Genomic DNA, 22,501 nt, shown 5'->3' with positions numbered 1-22,501 from the left:
ATTTTATTTTCTAGGGCACTTGACCATTACTTTAATAGTATTTTTTTCACAAGCTTTAATGATTGAGTTGTATTTGTGCCAGCTTTAGCCATTCCTCTAACAAATTAGTTTACCATGGTCATAACCTTCAAAAAGCTTATTACCATAAATTGCAAGCATTTTCATAAACCCTGAAAGTAACATTGACTGATCACAAATGGGACCCTATTCAGGACACTGTGAGACCTGCTAGTAAATTATAACCTCTATTTCATATACGCTGCTAATCAGCTAATGTTTTTTATTTCTATTATTCATTTTGCTTATCATATTTATTTACATTATACAGCTCATATACATGTTTTTTATTTGGTCCACTAGTACTTTTTGTCATATAGAGAGAAAAAGCTGACCCTCTGTACTTAAGAAATTGCACTTGTAATAAATGGACTGCCTTTTCAGACATTGCTTAGTCACCTTAACATTTCACAAGGGCATAATTTATACTCCAGAACACATTTTTCATTTTCTTGTGTGCTGCCTGTATCAGTTCTAGACTCAGCCTCATAATGTAATTGTTCACTGTTTCTGGAAAGATAAGTGTCAGTTGATAGTAAATGTGTTGTTTACTACTCATGACACCAATGTGAAATGGTTGACAGCTATTTTTTTTCCCCTTTAACCCAGATTCAGGCATGCTACAATGCACTTTAATCTTGAAGTTTATGTGAAGAATTCAGCAACTATTGTTTTTCCTCATCAGTGTTCATGATTTTTTAGTTATAATAAGGTGAAATCAAAACTTAAATGTCCAATTTCATTAATTATGGGTTGTAAAAATGTTTTCTTTATCCATACATAGACAATAATGGCAATAACATGCTCAAAAACAAAACATTTTGATTATTAAATACAGACAGGGCTGAGGGAGTGAGTGAACTTGGGTACTTCATATGATTAATTATAGATCATACATTAATGCTAACATAAAATTATTGCATTATGCATTGGTGCTTTATTTTTTCATAAAGAAAGTTGCACGTATCCTTTTAGAACGATGACATTTTTGAAGTTTAAGGCAAGGCAGAAAAGGTTAGTGTGCAAATTTTGAACAATCTAGCAAATACATCTAGCGAGGAACAGCACAAGTGGATCAGTGCTCAGAATCATTTTGAATGTGGAACCCTTTACCTGTGTGTTTAAAGAGGGATGTCGTGTTGGGTTTGTTTTCCATCACTCTGTTGCAGTCACGAGGCGTAATGGATTCCTCACAAGCCAGCTGATTGGCCTTCCGTTCAGACCTCGACGCACCTGTAGTCACATTAAATACAGATCCCTGCTTTTATTGTTTTTTTTTTTTTTTTTTTTTGCTTTTGCAGTGTAATTCAGTAATGCAGTGAATCTACCACTGTTGCCGTTTTGAACAAAAATATTAACTGTACATACTGAATGAGCAGCTTTTCTGTAGGTCACATGCTCCTGTTTATCAGGTACACATTCACTCAGACACACTATTTGCGGACCTCTCCTTGAGATCTGGGAATAACTAAGCTCTTTTATTAATGGGAATAGCTGCATTTGGAGTACTTGGTTGTGCACAGCATGTTTATCTATTTGAATCTCTGGCTAATGGCATTAAACTTTGTTTAAACTAACTCAGTAAGAAGAAAAATACCCTAGTCTGCTTGGGACTTCAATTGTCTTTTTATTTACTTGGATAAGTTTTTTAGTTGTACCCATTCCTGCGAAAAATGCAAAATTGTGCTTGTTACAAATTGGGAGTGAAAAGAAGCAGTGACTTGCCAAGGTGTTTGGCTTGTTTGCATTTCCCCAAATTGAATAGAGAACGTTGTTTGTCAAACACATTAACACAAGTGCTGCTTTTATTTGTGCACACAATGACATGTATAGGTATTTATAAGTTACAAGTTTATACTGTTTTATTGGCAATATTGGAAGTAGAGGTCTATAGTTTGGCTTTTTTTAAAACAATTTTATCATGGGAATCTTATAAACTGATAACAAAAGCAGTCTTGCGTTAGAGACAATTGCAGCAGGGAAGCGATTCATTTCTGGACCGAAACGCACAATATAAAGTTGCTTTTAATGGATGAGTCCCCCATCTCCTCAGACTGCACACAGATTCATGCATGCAGGCTCCTCATTAATGCACTCCACCCAAGGTAGCTGTTTATATATCACGCAGTTCATAAAAATACATGGTCCCTCTGTGACTTCTGGACAAAGGAAATGCAAGACAAAAGCCAGTATGTGTTTGTTTGGGGGAGGGGGAGGGAGGGAGGGGGGGTGTACTGTGCTGAAAGAGCACACGAAATGGGTCATGAAGAAAAATAGTGACTGGACCTGTGAGTAATTAACATCCGCATTGATTTCCTTTTTCTTGAGTGACCCTTATCACCATCTGCTTGAGATGCACGGCCTGCCGTATTTCACGCACGTGACTGTGAAGGAGCGCTAGCCGCAAAAAAAACTTTCTGAGCGCGAGGCAGGCGGGACGGAAGCCAAATTCGTAAGCGTCGGCCCTCAGACTTTGCGTTTTGGTTCCGCCTCCCATCAAAGAGCTCTGCTATCAGCCCCGCCCTCCCTTCACCTCTCTCCTCACATTTATTTACTTTTTTATTTTGATTGTTTTACCTTCATGCTTTCTGCTTTATTATCCTGTAGCATTGAGCTTCTGGTATTTTTTTTTGTTTCCTTTTTCCCCTTGACTTTGTCTCGTACAAAGTTGACACCTCTTCAGTGGGTCCCTGTGATAGTGGCAGCCATTGATCGTTGGCCAGGTTAAAAGAGGCAGATCCCTGTGTACATTCACAGAAGCACCCCCCCCCCCACACATTAAAGGTGTTCCTTTTGACTTACTGTATGTCTGAAAGAGCATAATTTCACATTCACGCAATAGTAGTCTTACCATATAAAGAAGAGTCACTGTATCAGTGTCAGCCTTGTTTGTATGAGTACACTGGGTAGCAACTAAGGATAGTGACCAAATTAAATCAAAACTTTGACCAAGATAATGACGATTCGGAGACGCTCGGCTTACAGTGGATTTACATGAAAAGAAGCAAAAAAAAAACCCCAATTTTAAAAGCCACTATTCAAAGCAGGACATGTAATTTTATGTTAGTTATGTCAGAGTTTTGATTTAATCCTCACAGAAGGGAAAATTGTATTAGTGTAACTGTATTACTTAAAGCACCTTTTAAAAAAAAAAATCCTTTTTATATTTTCAGTTGTCAACTTTGTCTTCTATACATGTTCTCTTAAGAAGTAATTTAAGTTTGGCAATCAGTGTAGCCCTTCTGCTATTAAAAAGTGGCACGTTTAAATGGCAACACTTCTCCAACAGTCACGACTTAACACATCTTGATTGTTTAAAATAAAGTCTTTTTTTGTTTTGTGCCACAGGTTTCTGGTGTTACCCTCAGGACAGTTCCTCTGGAGGAAATCGCAGAGCCGTCGGTTTACAGTAAACTGTAAGTCAAAAATTGGTAAAATTACATTTTCCACTGGTTTGTTGCATTTCATGATTTTTTATTTATTTTTAAAAAACCTCTTTCCTTAAGTTTTTGCAATGCAGTACAAGAAACTTACCATTGATGTAGAATGACATGATATTGAATCAATGTAAATTGAGCAACAATACTTCATAATAATAAAAAACGGCATTTGTTCTTTGGTTCTAATGGGCATCGATGCCACTTCTAATTGATGTTGAATACCCTGGAATAAATCCTAAAATGGAATGAATTATGGGGAACGTAGCCTAAAAAAATTCCTTTTTTAAGATTGAAGCCAAAATGTTTGGTCTGTGATCGCAACATTGCGTGCCCAAGGCACCATATCCGCAACGTTTGTCTCTTTACCTCTCCGCCTTCAGTGATATGCCGATCGGTTTTTCATTTTTAACCGAGCGTCGAACTGAAAGCTGCAGGCATCCGTTTGCGTTTGTGTGAGGTGTAGCTTGAGAGTGCCTTTTCTCATACGCGATATGCTACTAATGAGAGAGGGATGCACTTTTTCTCAGTCCACCTGAGGGACGCGGGCGTTCCTCTGGGACCGTGCGTTTTCAGAGCGCTAGGTGCTACTTCACAGGTGCTGGGCCTTCACAGGTATTGGTGCAATGTGCCTCAGCCAGCACAAATCCTGCCGTGTTCTCTCAGAGTTGGCTCCAGGAAGTTTGTTCACAAACTGCACGAAAAAAAAGAAAAGAAATAAAAAACGATAATGTTGGCACAAACCGGAGCGATGTAAATATGAAATGCAGGCAGCTTTCTGCCATCAGTGCAGACACTAAAAGGAACAGATTGAAATTGTCCTTAGGGGTAGAATCACTGTGGTAGGTGATGGAATTTGAGTCTTTTATCCTGTTTTTCCTCATTTGCATCGCCTTTGTTTATCATCTGCACATTTATTTATATATTTACATTCAGTTAAAATAAGTCAAAATAAGCCACACCACTTTATTAATGTCAGAGCTCGCTGCAGTGCTTTCACCAGTCCTTTCCCATAATGCATTGTTCATGATCTCCTGTGGGACAGATTCGGTGAGGTAAAATGGGTTGATTTTTTTTCCTTTAGTCTTAAGAATGCAGAAAGAGGGTAAGATTTTGAGTTGATGTGATTACAATGTAGGCAATCTTATTTACATATAATAACACATTACTCATATAGCAATTTCTAATTATGACTTAAAATGAATAATATGTATTTTACTATTTTGAATATTCACAATGTTCATTTAGGTTCTGTATATAATATTTTATATTTTGGAATAAAACACCATGCTCCAGTTGTTTGTTAAATTGTAAGAAATGTCACTTTCTGGTGAAGCTTACATAGAGGCTGGGGAAATGTTTTTTTTTCTATCCGCTTTTGTAGATTTAGGTCTTCAATGAGCTGCTCTCTTATTAGTGAAGCAAACAAATCAATATTCTCCATGGTGACCAGAGAACCAATGTGATGCCCCAGGCCCACAGTCACAAGTAATTCAGAGAGTTATGTAACGGCCATGACCTCCTATATGCCTGTACATTTCACTTCTCTTGTTGGTTTTATGTTATAGTTTGTACTCTCGAGTATTCTGTATTGCAAGTGCCATTTATCTTCTCCTTGAAACCCTGTGAAGTGCACTAAAATTACCGTTCATCAGTGCTCCTGGATATGTTGTTGAAATTATTTGACTGTATGACGATTTTACATTTGACCAGAAATGTGTAATATTTAGCCATTGACTATTTGAAGTTATGCATATCATTTTTTCTTCGGTTTATTGAGTCAGTGCCTCACAGCTTTGCAGATACACTTCATTTGTGAATGCCAAAACAAGACAGAATTCATTCAGAGATATATTTGTAAACCTCCACATGATACATTGTCTCCAGGCATGACCTTATTCAGTTTTACCAACTAGAGAACAAAAAGCAGTCAAAGGGAACTCTTAAAATAACTGAGAGATACAGTGCACCTAATTGCTTACACTCAGCACATCTAACAGGAAAATTCTGCTGCATTAAAAGCACTGAAAATAAGCCTGGAAGACCTTAGATTTTCAATGAAAAGAATTGGGGACAGCCAAAGGCAAAGAAAAAAATTGTGATGAAGTAGAGTTTCAGAAACTTAACTTGTCACTTAGCAAAACCAGAGAGATTATAGTGCTGCAAATTCTGAAAACCAGACAAAAAAAAAAGTGAAATTGTTTGTAGTTATTTTAATATGGTAGGTGGATAATTGGTAATTGTTTCAGCATGGCCCTTTTATCTATGAAGGAGACATAACTATGACCTTGCATAATGTTCAGTATTCTCCAACTGCAAGAATGCGATGAGAGACCATATCTGAGTGTGGTTTCTGGACGCAAATATCTCAGAGTGGGATCTATAGACAAAAATGTTACTGACCAGTGCTGATGAGAAGATAACCTGTGCAATCTCCCAGGAGCAAGAACAGAAATCACCCTCAGTTTCCATGTACGTGCACTTTTTGTTGTGGATCATCCACACAGATTTGCGTTTCTGTGCTTTAAAAAAAGACGGAAAAAAAAACAAAAAAAACATGACCGATAAAAAAAAGCGTCCCGGACGAAAATGGGCAAAACAGAACGGAAGAAGCGGTCTCGCCCGGTATGGTCACCGCAGGTTTTTTCTTTTTTTTTTTTTGCTTTTTCGCTCCCTTTGTCTTCCCAACGTCGTTTTTATTGTACGTCAAACTCGGCCATTTTTTTGTTTTGATCAAAAGCAACAGATCCTATAGCCGGGAAGTGACTGCCACTGCCGGTGAGCGCCGCCCCCCACCCCCCCGCCACCCACCCACACCCCCCGCCCCCACAAACCCACCCCCCGCCTCTGAAGTCCTCCTCAGCTGGAAAGTTTTGACATCTGCTGGTTTGGGACACGGCTGAGCAGCTGTCAGCAGCGGGGGAGCGCCTTTCAGCAGCAGTTGGCGGGATGGCTGGGTGCCAGCTCGTACCATCTGTGCGCCTGACATTTCCTTCTAATTAACAGAGGGGTTAATTGTTCTGGCAGGCTCAAATGTAGTGTCTAACATTACCCAGGGGAGACGTGTACAAGTGCCAGAGTGGCAAGGTGCCGGGACGGCGTGGTTAATGCCGCTATTGTCACACGACGGTTAACAGCCGCCGATGGTTACGCTAACCGGGCACACGCAGTACGGCCGAGGTGGTTTTTTTATTTTTTTTTATTCTGATGAATTATGCCAGTCCGCTGTAATGATGTAGAAAGAATTGGGTTTAGAACGGCAAAGACCACTGCCTAGGGGCAATTGGGAGGGAACAATTTGCATGTTATTACTGCATATTCATAACTAATTGTGTTAGGCTTTGCTAATAGAGCAGAATGACAGTATGAAAAATTGTGCGGCCGCTTTATAGCCAACAAAGCAGGCTGCTTTTCCCCCCCCTCCTCTCCAGCCCTGTGAGTGCTGAATGATCATTAAGACACTTAGTTGCTAAATATAACAGGTCCTACCATTTGTCAGCCTGACATAATATAATTTATAAAGTGTTCTAATTTTATCTGCATGCACGGGCTTCATTTTTTACGGCAGTTACCAACGGCTTGTTTAAATGCGTGACTGTTGTGAAATTGTATTTTAACATGAAACAAAACCTAAAGGTTAACTTGTAACACAAATATAAATAATATTTAAAAAATAATAACAATAGAAGACTGCTATCATATTACCTGCTTACATGTTTAATAAGATTGCTTGACGCAGATTGCTTTTCTACCACCAAATAAGAAAAAAAGGGGCATTGAAAGTATTTTTCTGTTGAAAATGTTAAGGTCATGTCTAGTGTAATTTTAATATCGGCACACGAACAATGGAATTGATATCGGGTAGCAGACAGGAAATATCACCGCGTCCTGGGACGTTCGGTGTTGTCGCTCTCCAGCGTAATCCGCCCTAGCGTGTGTGTGCAGCGATTAATCATTAATTGTATATCATGTTAACATTAAAAGTGGCAGGGTCGGTGATGCGATGACATTTGGGGTCCGCGGCGCGTCGCGCGACGGTGCGGACGTGTCTGAAGTGACGGTGTAAACGGACGCCCTCTGGGCGCGGCGGAGGGGGGGGGGGCAAGGGGGGGGGGGGTTCGGGAGCGACGATTTTGCACGCTTCCCCCCCCCCGGCGGACGCAGATTGACTGCCTGTCAGGTCCGGGAGCAGAAAAGGATGTCGCGTCCGGAGAGAGAGAGGGGACCGTTTTCGCCCAGCATGGAGCAGGAAAGAACGTTTTCAGAGGAACCGTCTGCTATTGGGTGGCGAAAAAAAAGTCCGCTTAAAGGAAATGGGGTGAAAATGATGGTAGTTAGCGAGCATTAAAAAAAATTTTCAACTCAAGGTTTTCATTCAGTGACATTTTCTTTCAGTGGAGTTCTAAACGGAATAGTTCACTTTGTGTTTTTAAAAATATTATTTTGGCTTTGGTGGTCATTTTGAATACTGAAAGTATGCTGCCAGGCTGTGCATATGAATGCATAAATTTTATGGCATTATTCATTCACACTTGTAAGCACACAGTGCTGTGAAAAAAAATATTTCCTGATTTTCTCTATTGTTGCATATTTGCCACGCTGAATGGTTTTCAGATATTTTTTTACAAAATACGATATCAGACAAAGGGAAGGCCTGTGGTTCTTTTGATGTTCTTCAAGGATCTTTTGTGACTTCCTGGATGAGTTGTCGCTGCCCCTTTGGAGAGATTTCGTCAGTCCAGCCACTCCTGAGAAGATTCACCTCTGTTCTAAGTGTTTTCCATTTGGAGATGATGACTCTCACTGTGGTTCTGTGGAGTCCCAGAGCCTTAGAAATGGCTTTGTAACCCTTCTCAGACTGAAGTATTTCAGCAACTTTTTTCTCATCTCTTCTGGAATTTCCTTTTATTGTGGCATAGTGTGCTTTCAGAAACTTTGTGGTGACTACTTCACTGATGGTAAGGGTCAATATGAGTGAGGTGTAGATTCAGCAGGGCTGGCTGTAATCCAGCCTGGCAGTGTTCAATCAGCTGAATATCAGCTTATCAATTTAGTTAATTAATTAATTGATTGATTGAGTAATTGAGGGGGCAGTTACTTTTTCATATGGGGGATGTGGGTGTTTGCTAACCTTTTTCATTGAATAAATTAAATGATTAAAAATAAAATTGATTTGTGTTTACTCAGGATCCCTTTGCCTAATATTACATTTTGTCTACAGATCTGAAAACATTCTGTGTGACAAATATGCAATACTAGGGTAAATCAGGAAGGGGGCAAATAATTTTTCACTGCACTGTAGATATCTCTTTATATAGTTCTGTAATTCTTTTCTGGAATGCAGCAGTCTCAGGTTGCGTGTGCCACTTAATTCCTTGAAGAATAATGAGCTAATGTACACAGATCCAAGCTCTGGAGGAATAACGGCACTGTGCAAGCTACTTTGGAGTTAATTAATGTGTATTTTCTCATCGTAGACCATGAACCCCCTAATGCCCCTATACCAGCCACTGTAAAGCTGGCAGGTCATCAAAAACTAAGACTGAAATAATACCAGAGATCCCAGAAAGCGAACTGTCCCTTTAATAAGTATCACATGCTGGTATTTCCAGCTACCACACGTGTTAAAAGTTATAATTAAAATAAATAATGAAAGAAGCGTTATACTGCAGCAGATGGTCCTAGAAATGTTCCCAAAGGCACAATTGCTTTGTCTTAAGAGTGGATTTTATTTTACTACAGAATTGAACTATTGTTGAACTAATTTTTTTATTAAAGCTTTCATGTTTGTAACTGTCCACAGATGGCTGGTTTTTGCGTTTCCCTTGTTTGGTTCACCTTGTTAAAACTGGAAAAGAAATGTGTTTTCAGGAATGCTGTTGTTTCTGCAAGGACTTTGAGGTTCCTCAGGTGTTTTTCCTGTTTGAGTACTTTGCACAAAATCCCTTCTCTGTTGTATACCTGGTGCCATCTCGTCTGGTCCCCTCAATCACACATCACTTTTCCTGCTCAATTCCTGTCTCCTTTCTAAGAATGACTTTGTTTGTGTAAAGTTGCAATTTGCATATTCAAATATGAGACAAGCCAGATTAGTTTTTTTCACAGATAAACATTAAGAAGCAATATTTATGGGATCTTGCTGTGATGTCAGTCCTTTACCACCTGATGCCTCGGTGCTTGGCAGCTGTCGCTTGGAGCTGGTGGGGAATCTCATTTTTGATTCCGGGCTTTCAGGCGCACGCCACTTCTGTCAGCGGAGTTGCGTTTCTTGTACTTTGCCGTAACATCTCCGGGACGATGTCTGGGAGAAGGGGAGCGCGTCGGCATCAGGCTCCACCCAGCCTCCGTCGCATCAAGGCCCCGGTCACAGCGACACCCTGTCAGGGAGTGCGTCTAAAGTCCCCGGCTCAAACTCCACTTTCTAACAACCCGCCGTGTGGGCAGCAGAACAGCCTTCACACTCCGCCTGACCGTGGAGCTACACACGTCCTTCCCCCGCACACCGCGAATGCACAGACGGTCCCCTTGGTTTGCGGTATTTTGTAAGAACAAATTAATTTGTTAGCCTGTGTGCCGTCCGAGCATGTGCCTGTTAAGATGCCGGACCCCCGCTGTTAGACCTTTCACGTTTGAAGAATGGAACATTTGCACCAGAACGGGTCTTTGGCCTAATGACCACCCTTGTATGCTCTGGCCTTCGTTCGCCTTTTCCATTCTTATAATTAGACCCGAGGAGAGAAATTTTCTGTTCACAATCTTCTTCTTCTCTAAAAACCGACCGAGACAATCGTCTGCTAACTAGGCATCTTCCTGGCGTCATTGCATCGCGCCGAGTAGTAGTTGACATGCCAACCTTGTCGAATGTGCAGGTGTGTGTGTGTGTGTGCGTGGATTTGTTATATTGGCATGGCAAATTTAATTTTGGTTATCACCCAGGTGCTGAGATTACCGCTGCCTCCCTGTGACAGTCTGACACAATAATAGGGCAGTGTTTAAGGAAATAAGGCGCAAGGCTACAGACCATGCAGACCATAAAGAATGCACAAATCGGTGGGCCACGTAGTAATTACGAGGCTCACTGGGGGTTTAGAGGAAAAACTGTTCAGTGCAGAAAGGGATGTTCATTAAGACTTCCTCGTTAGTCCCCCATTACAACCTAAGACTAACAAAAGCCAGAGAGGTACCATTAGGACTGGGATTGTATCCCAGGTAATTTCATTATGCTTTCCATTTGCTGACATTAGTCTTTATATATAGAGTTTCTTTTTTAAACCAGAAAAAAGTTTCAGGACAAAACCTATTGTCTCTTTTTACTTTTTTTTTTTTTCTCTCTGCGACTTTTTTTCTTCCATTTTCATATGTTCTGACTTACTTTTGAGTAATATGATTTCACTTTTTATTGTGAGATGTTATATACGAGTCTTTCATTTATAAAAAAAATAAATAAAAAAATTCTCTCTTTCTCTTGTGCACTATTTTGTCTGTAGAATTAGAAGTTTTTTTTAAGGCTTTCTGTTTGAAGTTGTTAATATTCTGCATGGTATCCTTCATATAGCCCAAAGCCTGAAGACATTATGAAGGCGCATGTCGATGATCTTAAGTCCCGGTTGAAGGCCAAGGACAGGATTATTCAGAATCTCAAAGAGGAAATTAAGAAGAGTTCACTTGAAAGAATACAGAGCGAGAATGAGGTATGGTATCTGTCTTTTTTCTTTTCTCTAGATTCTATGAAAACAACTCACTCTTTTTTTAGCTGCAGTAGAATTTTACGATATTGCTTACTGCTTGTGCCCATAAGCTTTACACGTGTTGTACATTAAACAATGTTGTCCGCATGTGTTGAATTGCTGGCATTTCAGCCCTGAAGGTTGAAATAGTGTTTCAATTGAAATGAAGTTTTACAGCTTCCCACATCACCTTATGGAGTGTCGCAAAATTAAAAACTGCTGTTTTATTGTTTGTGGGTTATGCTATTGCAAATGAGATAGATGCTAGTGGTAAGCCAACATGTTGTCCACGTTTTTCTTTCCCCCAGCACAGCTGACGTAATAACACAGTGGGCATTGGGGGAAAAAAGGGAAAAAATTATGTGTTTTTGTTTATTTACAAGCACAGCCGACGACAGTTTCAGCTGGTCGGAATGTGCCGTCGGCAAAACCTTTAGTTCTAACCCCTGGTCCTCATGTTGAGAGTGGGTTTACAGTACAGGGTTTTTGCTTGTGGTGAGGGAATTATTTTAAATAAATAAATATAAAAGAAAGTTGAGACATTTTAGTCCACATTGTCTAGCACTTTTGACAAGTAAGTAGATAAGTAGAGTAAATTACTTGTAGCAAATTAATTTTATTAATGTTATTTCTCTCAGTCATACTCATTGTACACTGTTACAGTGCTGTGGCCCAAACCCTTTGCCAGGGAGGACTGTTGCACATCGGAAGGTTTCTTTTAAATGTTGAATGCTGAAATTTGTAATGTCATGTATATGAACCTGCCCCAGTCTATCGAATCCTATCTGTCGATTTTGTGTTGGCCACCTTTCAGCCCACTGAAGGAAGGGACACCATCCTGTTCCTGCAGAGGAAAGTAGAGTCCCTCCAGAAGCTCGAGCTGGAGAAAGTGACTCAGCTCACGGAGAGAGACATCGCCATCGCCAAGCTGCACACTGAGCTCCAGGTCGCCGAGCAGGACGGGATAGACACGCAGAAGGAGGTGATCATTAAACTCCCCTGTCCCGGCGCGCCGCGGCGGCTGAGGGGGAGCCTTTGTTCGCGCCGTCCGCGTTTTCCTGGTCATTAGCGGGCCATAGCGATCTGCAGGGGGAAGGCCTGTCTCCCGCACTCTTCAGGTCTTTCACAATCGCTCAAATGACCAAATATTGTGATCTTCCGCGCTCAGAAGAGAAGAGTGATTGATGTTTCCCTTTGTTCCGAAATTTAAATATTTCTTTTTCATCTGTCTGAGGTGTCCGACCAGAGGGAAAAGGTTAATGAGTTACAGGAAGCGCTTCGACGGCTTAAGGATCAAATGGCAGCCAAGGACGTTCAGAGAGGAGCATTGCTCCAGCGCAGCGAAGACATGGAGGAGAAAGCAGGAGCCCTGACTGCCGAGGTGAGCATGGAGTGTCCCAACACATCCCCTCTACCGCTTACCTTCCGCATCGTCTCTGCCCAACACAAAAAGAGGCATTTGAGCGCAATACATGTGCCACGTACACTCAGGTTTAAAGTCTACTTTTAGTCACATTTTAATCATTTAGTCACGTAGAAGATGCAAGTGGAGTTGGACACTGCCTTGAAGCTCATATCTAAGCACTGATTCTCTTTGCTGTCTCATGTAAACCCAAGTATATCAAGCAGGAAATCAGGATAGTCTTGATAGTAGATACTAGATAGTACTCTTTACAATATCAGACATTTTTCAAAATCCTTTTTTCCATTCTTGTGTATTTCTTCCATTGGTGTTTGTCCTCCTTTCTCAGAGAAGGATTTATCTGTATACATTCAATGCCAGAGTAACAAACATGACCTTATGTGTAATGCTGCCATCTTGGATCTAGAAATGGATGCCAATGGTAAAGGGGCTGATTAAGTAAAAATATCTTTACATCCAAGTAAAATGGATGCTAATATATGGCGAACTGTTCAGAGTTATGGGAATGGGTAATGGTTATCCCATGTGCTGCTATAGCCATACATATAGATAATATTCCAACATTTTACATTTCATGTTAAAAATGATGTCTACACAATGACTGTCATCTAATTTAATACAACAATTCAGCGGCCTTATTTTAGGGTGAGCTTTCCAGTCTATTTGTCCAAGCTGAATGGCGGAAGGTCATTCAAGAGGCCTTGGTAGGTAATAGGCTATGAGTTACCAGTTTTCATCTTTTAACGGCATTGTAAAGGCACTCTGTCGCTTAATAAGCCCTTCAATAAAGTCTTAGAAAGTTGCCAACAAAGAATACCGTCCATATAGCGATGTGAAATTAGATTCTCTTTAAGCTTTGCTTTCATCCAACTTTGCAAATATATCCAGCTGTGTTCAGGGGTTGTATTTATTTTCATTTTAATATGAAAAGATCTTTTAAGTGCACCTACAGTGAGCTCCATAATGTTTGGGGCAAAGGCATACTTTTTTCTTGATTTGGCTTGGTACTGTGCAATTTTAGATTTGTAGTGAAACAATTCACATTTTTAAAGTGCTGATTCTTAGCATTTATTAAAGGGTATTTTAAACATTTTGGTTTCTCTGTGTAGAATTTACAGCCCTTTCATACGTAGTCCCCCCATTTCAGGGCACCATAATATTTGGGACAAATTATTTCACAGGTTTCGGATTAGTCGTTTGTGCTCAGTTGCTTCCTTAGTGCAGGTATAGGAGAGCTTTCGATATGTAGTCTTGATTCCATGCTTTTGATTTCCTTTGGAGTCTGATATTGACATTTATCAGCATGAGGACCACAGTTGTGCCAATGAAAGTCAGGGAAGCCATTTATGAAGCTGTGAAATTGGACAACAAACAGCCAGAGACATAGGCCAAACCTTAGGCTTACCAAAATCAACTGTTTGGAACATCATTAAGAAGAAAGAGAGAATATGTGAGCTCAGTGATGGTATGCCAAGTTGATGACTGAAGAATTCTCACCTAAAAAAACCCGAGCACTTGTCCGACAGAACAGAGAAACTGATCTGGTTGCCATGGATGTGTCAGTGACTAGTGTATGCAGAAGACTTCACAAACATAACTACAGAGGCTACACTGCAAGATGCAAACCACAAGTTTACTGCGAAAAAAAACAGGATTGCCAGGTTACAGTTTGCTTAGAAGTACCTAAAAGAGCCTGCAGAGTTCTGGAAAAATGTCTTGTGGACAGATAAGACCAAGATTCACTTGTATCAGTGTGCTTCAAGAGCAAAGTGTGGAGGCCAAAAGGAACTTCCCAAAATCCCAAGCACCCCCTCTCATCTGTGAAACATGGTGATGGGGATGTCATGGTTTGGCCATGTCTGGCTGTCACAGGTACTGGCTCACTTGTCTTCGTTGATGATGTACTTGCTGATAGAAGCAGTAAAATGAATTCTGAAGTGTACGAAAGCATCTGACCTGCTCAGGTTCAAGCAAAGGCCTCCAAACTAATTGGACGGCATTTATCATACAGCAAGACGGTGATACCAAACATACTGCATACTTTAAAGAAAAAAAGGAGTTTTTCAAAGCCAAAAACTGGAAGATTCTTGACTGGCCAAGTCATTCACCCGATCTAAATTCAATTAAATATGTGTTTCGTATTCTTGAAAGAAAACTTGCCCCCTGCAGTACCGTAAATAAGAGATGAGAATGCACACTTTATCCACATATGAATGTGTTTATTTACAAATCTCAATTTGTGGAAAATTATATATATATATGCCTTTGTCGAAAACATTATAGAGCTCACTGTATATAATATCAACTTCAGATTTTGAATACACAATTTTCTTCATTGATATATATATTTCTTCATTGGCAGTTGTGTTCTTTCTTGTGGTTCTCTCAGACAGCAATTATAAACAATAAAAAATGGCTTGCCACCAGAAGGTTTGCTGAGCCAAAACATGTCAGTTCTAATAGGTCATGAATACAGTATATATAATAAAGTCAGTTAGACTTCCTAGTTTTCCACCACTTAGTTTTTGCTTATTTATTGTTATTCCCCCCCCTTTTTTTCCCACTGTTGGGCATGTTGCTGTTGCCTCTTTTGCCAGTTTGGAGAGTTTACTTTTGAAATCAGTTTTGTCGGTTGTCAGCTCATGCTCAGGAGGTAAGGAGGTAAGACCGATTGTCTGGCAGTCGGAGGGTTGCCGGTTCAAACCCCGCCCTGGGCGGGTCGAAGTGTCCTTGAGCAAGACACCTAACCCCTAACCCCTAACTGCTCTGGCGAATGAGAGGCATCAATTGTAAAGCGCTTTGGATAAAAGCGCTATATAAATGCAGTCCATTTACCATTTACCATTTCATGCTCACATTCAGTCAGGAGGCTGTTTCCTGTGCATCCTGCACGAGCAACATGGGTGCTGGGGTGATCTCTGGGGCTTCTGGCTGCACGGTATGACATGTTCATCCTGCTGACCGAATCCTTCCCTCCCTGGGTAATGCTGTGGGCAATTACGTGCTGCCCTCAGGAGCACAATCATTTATGAACCTTTTTTTTTAATTTTTTTAAAAAATTTTAAATCCGGAATGTGTGATTTCATTAGACTTTGTTTAGTAAATTTTGGTGGGTACACACCAGCTTGCACATCCTCTGAAAACCATTAAGACAACCACCTTTTTTCACCCTGCAATCCCCCCCTCTGAGCCGTGTACTTACTGCAGTGGAGGAGTGGACACCTGGCGTTGCAGTCGCAGGCAGATGGCATTGACGTGGCTTCATAGCGCTGACCTGGGGAATACCTGGCCAATGATCCCTCCCCACCTCAGTGGGGCAGAGAGTACTGTACTAAGAACACGTGTCTAAGCTGGATATATCAATCAGCAGAACAACCACGCCTAATTTATGGCAGTTTGAATGTTGTTCTTTGATGAATAATATATACTATATATAATACATTCAAACTTAAACGGTTACCCCTTGGAATTCGAGTTTATATGTTTGGACCTTGACATCTTTTCTTTGCATGTTTCATTACTTGTTTCTCATTAGACTGTGTATCACTTATTGTCAGGGGGCCACGATGTCATCATTCTGACAGGCTTCTTAAGAAAATGACAATTATGGATATATATTTGGTGCATGAACCCTTAATATTGATTGATACAGATGAACGTGCTTGCTGTTATATTTTGCATTATTATTATAAAGCATGTGGGATTCTGCCATACTAAATAATACGAATAAAAGAATAACACAGCTGCACTGTTAATATCCAGTGTTGCTCTGGGCTTTATTCAAAGTAATGGAATATAATTTAATATATGTTAGACCTTGAACTACTATGTTTTGAATGATGCAGATTCATGCATGAACTTAGGAAATTACTCTTTAAGTGTTGTATTTTCTAGCACTTATGCCACACTTTGATTGTGGATATAATCTATGGAGCTTCATTGAGCTTAATTGTTAACTTCATATCTCATACTTCGAGTATGTCAATGCCCAAAAGACTATTATTATTATTGTTATTGTGTGCTATTGAGCGCTTAAGCAGCACAAATGCTGGAAATAGCTACCCTTCCCAGTCTTGTCAAGCGGTTGCGTGTTTACGTTCAGACATTAAGCCGGAGTGTGAGGAGTGAGTCTGCAGCCTGTTATTTACAGCGGACTGGAGCCCTGAGGTTTCCTATGATGTCCGCGCACCAGCCTCCCCCTGTCTGTTAATGCTAATAAGGTCAACACTTTGACTGGATCCCTTTATTCCCCCTGTGTCCTCGAATGCCAATAAAAGTTTAAAAATGCATTAAGGCGAATTTGAGTGCCACAGGGTTCACGCCGATTGCATCCCCTGGTCTGCTGCAGTCTCTCGTGGCGGTTGCACATTTATTAGGCTACACTAAGCTCTCGCGTGTTATTTTTGTTTTCGCACAAAGGTGAGGAGAACACAGTTGTCTTTCCCTTTTCTCAAGGCGTAGCAGTGCATCTGCATGATAGGCTAAACTCTTTTAAATGGTAAATGGAAATGGGCATTTCTCAGATTTTATTCAGACTGAAAAACACCGTATCTATTTCAGACTGAAGACGCAGAACTATGACCCTTCCCTTCTCCGAGATTGAGCTGTAATGTTCAGGTGGAAATTAAAAACGAACACTGTCAACATGGTGTGAAAAAATTGATTTTGCAGCAATGGCCACCGCATTGTCTCCATATAAATGTGGGTATGGCGTTTCCTCCATGTTTAATTTCTCTATATCTTCATAATTGATTAATGTTCCTTTGTGAAATGGAGATGAATAATTTATCAGTCTGATGGCCTCTGGCTTAAGAGAAGATGTTTAATTTCGGTAAATGTAACCGTGCGTTATGAAAATCCGGCCTGTCATTGATGATGATGCATTAAATGCGACCGCTCTCGTAACCGGCTGAAGGAAGAGAGGTGACATTCCCCAGCTGCGTGCCGCGGCACCTTTCAAATTGGCCTAATGATAATGGAAAATTGAAGAGATCTTGTTTTAAAAAGCACCTGATTGGTCGCATCTGTTTTTGGCGAACTGATGAATGCGTTTGAATGTTTTTTTTTTCCCCCTTCGCGCAACCCAAGTCTGGCTCGTTGATTTTTATTGAAATTGTGCCAGCTTCACAATGGAGTAAATTGAATAAACAGTACTTATCCTTAACAGGGAGCATAATTAAATATGCAAATAGCTCAAATAATATCATTAACCTCGGAGCGTCAGGGGCCCTTGAAAGCTTTTATGTTCGAGTTTAATCTGCATGTGTGTTCTGATCAAAGGAGAGAAATTGGCTTCTGTTTGTTGACAGTTTGCCAAGGACATGAAGTGGAAACTGCAGAAATTATTTTTCACTAGTATTATATTCATTTGCATTCAGAAATCGATAAAAAAAAAAAAAAAAAAACATGAATCTGTGCATCCTTATTATGGCATATTGGATAACTGCACATTCCAATCTATACTTTATTGTAGCTACTCCCAATGCGCACTCTAATGCAGCTACTTCCAATGCTTACTTTAATGCAGCTAATCCCAATACACTCTAATGCAGCTACTCCCAATGCATACCCTAATCCAGCTAGGCCCAATGCCAATGCATGCTATAATGCAGCTACTCCCAATGCATACTCTAATGCAGCTGCACCATTCCATACTCTAATGCAGCTACACCCTATACATACCCTAATGCAGCTACTCCCAATGCATATTCTAATGCAGCTACTCCCAGTGCATTAGAATGTGCACTGGGAGTAGCTGCAACTGGTAGCTTCAACTGGTCCCATTTTAATACCAGTGACTTCATTTTCTTGGATATCTACACTCCGTTTTACTAAACAACATGAAAACATTGTTAGATGTGTGTCCTTGTATGCACCACTGAATAGTGAGTTGGTAACCATGGAGGTATGGTTTGTTTTACATCACTGGAATATTGCAGGCCCCATGGCACATTTTAAAGTCATGACATTTTTAAATTTCTCTATTTCACTTTTTAAAATAAAAAAATAAAAAACTTTCCTTACATTCAGTCTGCTGTTAGATGCGCGAAATGTTTTGTTGTAATTTGTTGTTATGTTAATTAGGTTCTTTTAGAGTATCTAAAAATAAAGCAATAATAGATCAGCAGCTGTAAATGAAGCATGCGTGCCTGGCGTGGGTCACTCGTGCCATATGCTGGGCATTATCCTTTAGCTGGCTTCCAGTGGGAGCTGCTGTCGCCCTAATTACTCCATAATGTAGCATATTGCCACGAGCCAACAGGCTTTTGTGTTGTTTACTGGCAAACCTTCCACTCTGCTGCAGCTGGCTGAGCTGGTGGTGCCGGGCACGCATTATGAAAGTGCGGCACAGAGACGGACCCCTCCTGGATTTCTGCACCAAACATGTATTGAGCCTATTATCATGTCCTAATGTGCTCTACAGGGGAAGCCATTATTAGCATGTTAGCTGTATTCCACCCGTACTACTCCCTTGGTATGATATTGATCTTGTGGGGGAATTGATGCCATCCTTCATTGTTTTGCCTTGGATCTGTTCTCCTGTTTAAGATGGTGTAAGTTGCGATGTACAGTGCAGGAAGATGTATGTTGTGTTTTCATGCTATCTTAACTCCGCCATGCCTTTGCCAGGGATTCTTTTTCACCAGCTCCCGTGGTCCTTTAAATGTTCGAGAAGGTGTGGATTACATATTCAAGTTAATTGACAGCAGCCCTGATGGGTGAATGTTTTAAGTCACAACAGAGTAAGAGTTTCATGTAGTTCTGTGTAATTGTATCCAATTACACACGTGTTCAAAGACCTTTGAGTCTCAATACCTGTGTGAATACGACATATGGCAACATTTCAAATTGAGTTCATGCAACAAGGAATTATGTGAGCTTCATAGATACAATATTGTGAGCCAGTTATAGACTCTATTTGTAGACTCAACTACAAATTAAGTGTATATATGCATCTCCAGATTGTGCTGTAATTAAGTCGGACAGTGGTATTGTTGGAGTCTTCGTTATTGTTGTTTTTACCATCATAAATTGGTCAATATATGACATACTCTTGGATCCTGACAGTGTGTGATTCTATTACTGCGTAAATGGAAAATCCAACGGTAAATATAGTCTTACTTAATTATAGTGCAATCTGCAATGTTTTAAACCAATTTAATGCTCAGGGTATTTTACCGTAATATAGCACAGCAATGCATGAAGATGGCGAATCATACAATTTGGGTCCATTTTACCTCCTCGTAGCAATAATAACAGGGAAATGTAATATAAACAGTACATTTTACACGGCTAAGAGCGTGTGTTTTTTTGTGAACTGGGTTATTTAATACGGTTGAAAGTCAGACCTGTTTATTTAAAAGGGTCGAGTCATTTTCTCGTAATCGCGCGATATGTTTCCTGCAGTTTTGCAGAGTGCTCATTATTGAGTCTGAGAATGTGAAGGAGGCAGTGTTCATTGGACAGCAGTGCTAAAAAAGCAGAAAAAAAAGTGATCTCTTTGAACCTAACCCATAAGTATGGCATGGCTAATGAATGGCTAACACAACTATGAAGAAACAAAATGCCTTTGTTGTAGTCAAGGTGTGTTGGGGGGGATTGCTGGTGACAGCAAATCAGAGGTTGACATTGTGATGTGGTCCTCTCATCTTGTTGTGCTTGAGTTCTTAGTTTGAAATATGAAGTGTGCCGTTGGAACCACTAAGTTTTCAGCTAAATAGAGGAACATTTTAGAACATACAGAATATTAGACTAAATGTGTTGTGTCAATGGTGTTTAATTGAAAATGCCTGCTGCTTTAGAAACAAATAAATGTAAATATGCTTACCTTATATCAAATTCTCATTTTGAATGATGGATTTCGGACTGTATTTGTACAGTGTGCGTTGAGTTGTTGCAAGAGACTGCTCTGATAAAAAAAACTAAATAGGCTGGTCTTGGACTTTATTGAGGAGTTTGTCCTGTCCTTTTGAGTTGCATGAAAGTTAGAATTGGAAGTTAGTGCATGAAGTTCGGCTTAATTATTTCAGAGTATTTACAGTTATTTTTAGGACATAATTTGTACAAAAAAGAACATTTCTGTGGAAACATGATAAGCCTTAGGACATAAGTGAATCGTTTTAGCGAGAGGGTGTAATTTGTTATACAATTTTAAAGCAAGGAGCAACCATCACACAGTCTGCTTAAAATTCCAGAAATGGATTATTATTTCTTAAAAAGCTGCAGGCATATACACATTGTTTTCTATTCTCAGAGATCCGTTTTTTTACATAAGTGTCATTGTCTGCTTTTTTTCATCATGAATCCTGCACCTCCTCAAGTCTATGAAGATCCAGTGACAATCTTGGAAAATAGTTTTCACAGATATTGCCTATTGATTATCTCCTCTGCGTAGATTACTGTTTGTTGATTGGGCTCAGTCTCATTAACATTCTGACAATGTTATTGACTGGTACAAAATACAGCAGTGTTTCCCATACAATGAATCTATTTGGGCAGCCCTCCCAAATAGATATCCCCCACATTAAAACATTTTTTGGTATTTAGCTGCTTATTTCTATCGGTGACACACTACACTTTTGAATTCATTATTTTTCTTTTAAATGTCAAAGTGACGTACAGCTGACTCTCGTTTCACTGCTTGAGTTTCCCCTCCCTCTCGTAGCTGGTGTACGTAGAACAGAGGAGGGAGGACAGATCTGTATCTGAAAGCGAACATAATTAGAAGGACAGTCATGTGACCATGTCTGTGCCAGGTAATTAAGTATTTGAAGTTTTTCAAAATCAGTAAAATTTAGGTGTTATATTATGTGTTTCAGAAGAACATGTCCTTTGCCCTAACTTGCCCTAAGACTGGAAAGTTATCAACATTATTTGGATTAATGTTAGCAGCTTTCTAGCATTTAAGCAAGCATCAGCATTCACCAAGCTAATGCTAGGTTAGATAGCTAGAGTTAGCTAATGAAAACGTAAACTTCTCACTCCTGACAGAGATGAATAGCCTATAAAAAAATTATATTCTTTCAGAAAAGAAGGAATATGTTTATAATTTGTATGTGGTCATATTATCCTCCAAATCATTCTTATAGCATAAATGTTTGTCAAGTAAAAGACTTGGCTTTCCAGGAGGATGCTGTGGCCTACATTTTTTACAAGAAATAAATATGCTTGCTTCATATTATGTGCATCATATACATTTTAGTCAGGTGTTTGATAGGTACGATTTAGCTTTTTTAATACTTTGAGGTGGCATAGAGATGTTCTGTTGAATGAAGATTGAATCATTTAATCATTTCTTTATTTTATTAACCGGTTTTTATGCCTGTTGTTTTTCACAAATCATGAAAGTATTCAGTGCTATTGCTGTTATCTGTGGTTATTGCAGATTGTGCACTTGGCCTGTCCGTTAATATCCAATCCCTCAAGAAATACGTTTTCAAATATTAAGTGCCTAGTCCAATTTGTGTCTCGTGTGCCAACTCTATCATTGGGCAACACTGGGGTGGAAGTCTGTAAGGTAGTTTGAGGTCCATTGTCATAATGTCTTAGTAAGTACCTTTCCCTGGCCATTTGGTGCCTAAAGTGAAGTCATGGCCGTGCACCCTGTGCCATTTTTGAAACACAACGTGCTAATGCTGATGAGACCGATTTAAAATGATCTTCTGATGTAATGGTTGGACCCTGATGTGCAATTTTCCAAGGTGTTACACCCAGCATGAAAATAGGATAACCTAATGGCTGGTTTAATGTACAGAACCAACTCTTAAGGTTAAAATAAGGTTAGCAGAGAACATTTAGCGAAGTAGTTGCCATTCCTGTGGGATGTGTACTTAGATACTGATTTAATCAGTGGTTTC

The 22,501-nt window shown here is 39.9% G+C and overlaps 1 protein-coding gene across 2 annotated transcripts in view; it reads left to right on the top strand.

Moving 5' to 3' along the window:
- Positions 1–22,501, top strand: part of LOC118226517 (trichohyalin-like) — a 126,063-nt gene that overhangs the window by 8,370 nt on the left and 95,192 nt on the right. For both annotated transcript variants that reach the window (XM_035416228.1, XM_035416229.1), the window contains 4 exons: positions 3,406–3,473; positions 11,050–11,185; positions 12,036–12,203; positions 12,456–12,602. In XM_035416228.1, coding sequence (XP_035272119.1) covers positions 3,406–3,473; positions 11,050–11,185; positions 12,036–12,203; positions 12,456–12,602 — 519 coding nt within the window. The remainder of the gene's footprint in view (positions 1–3,405; positions 3,474–11,049; positions 11,186–12,035; positions 12,204–12,455; positions 12,603–22,501) is intronic.

This window comes from Anguilla anguilla, chromosome 4 (assembly GCF_013347855.1).
Source record: "Anguilla anguilla isolate fAngAng1 chromosome 4, fAngAng1.pri, whole genome shotgun sequence".
Taxonomy (NCBI): domain Eukaryota; kingdom Metazoa; phylum Chordata; class Actinopteri; order Anguilliformes; family Anguillidae; genus Anguilla; species Anguilla anguilla.
This window is presented reverse-complemented; position numbering and strand designations above follow the sequence as displayed.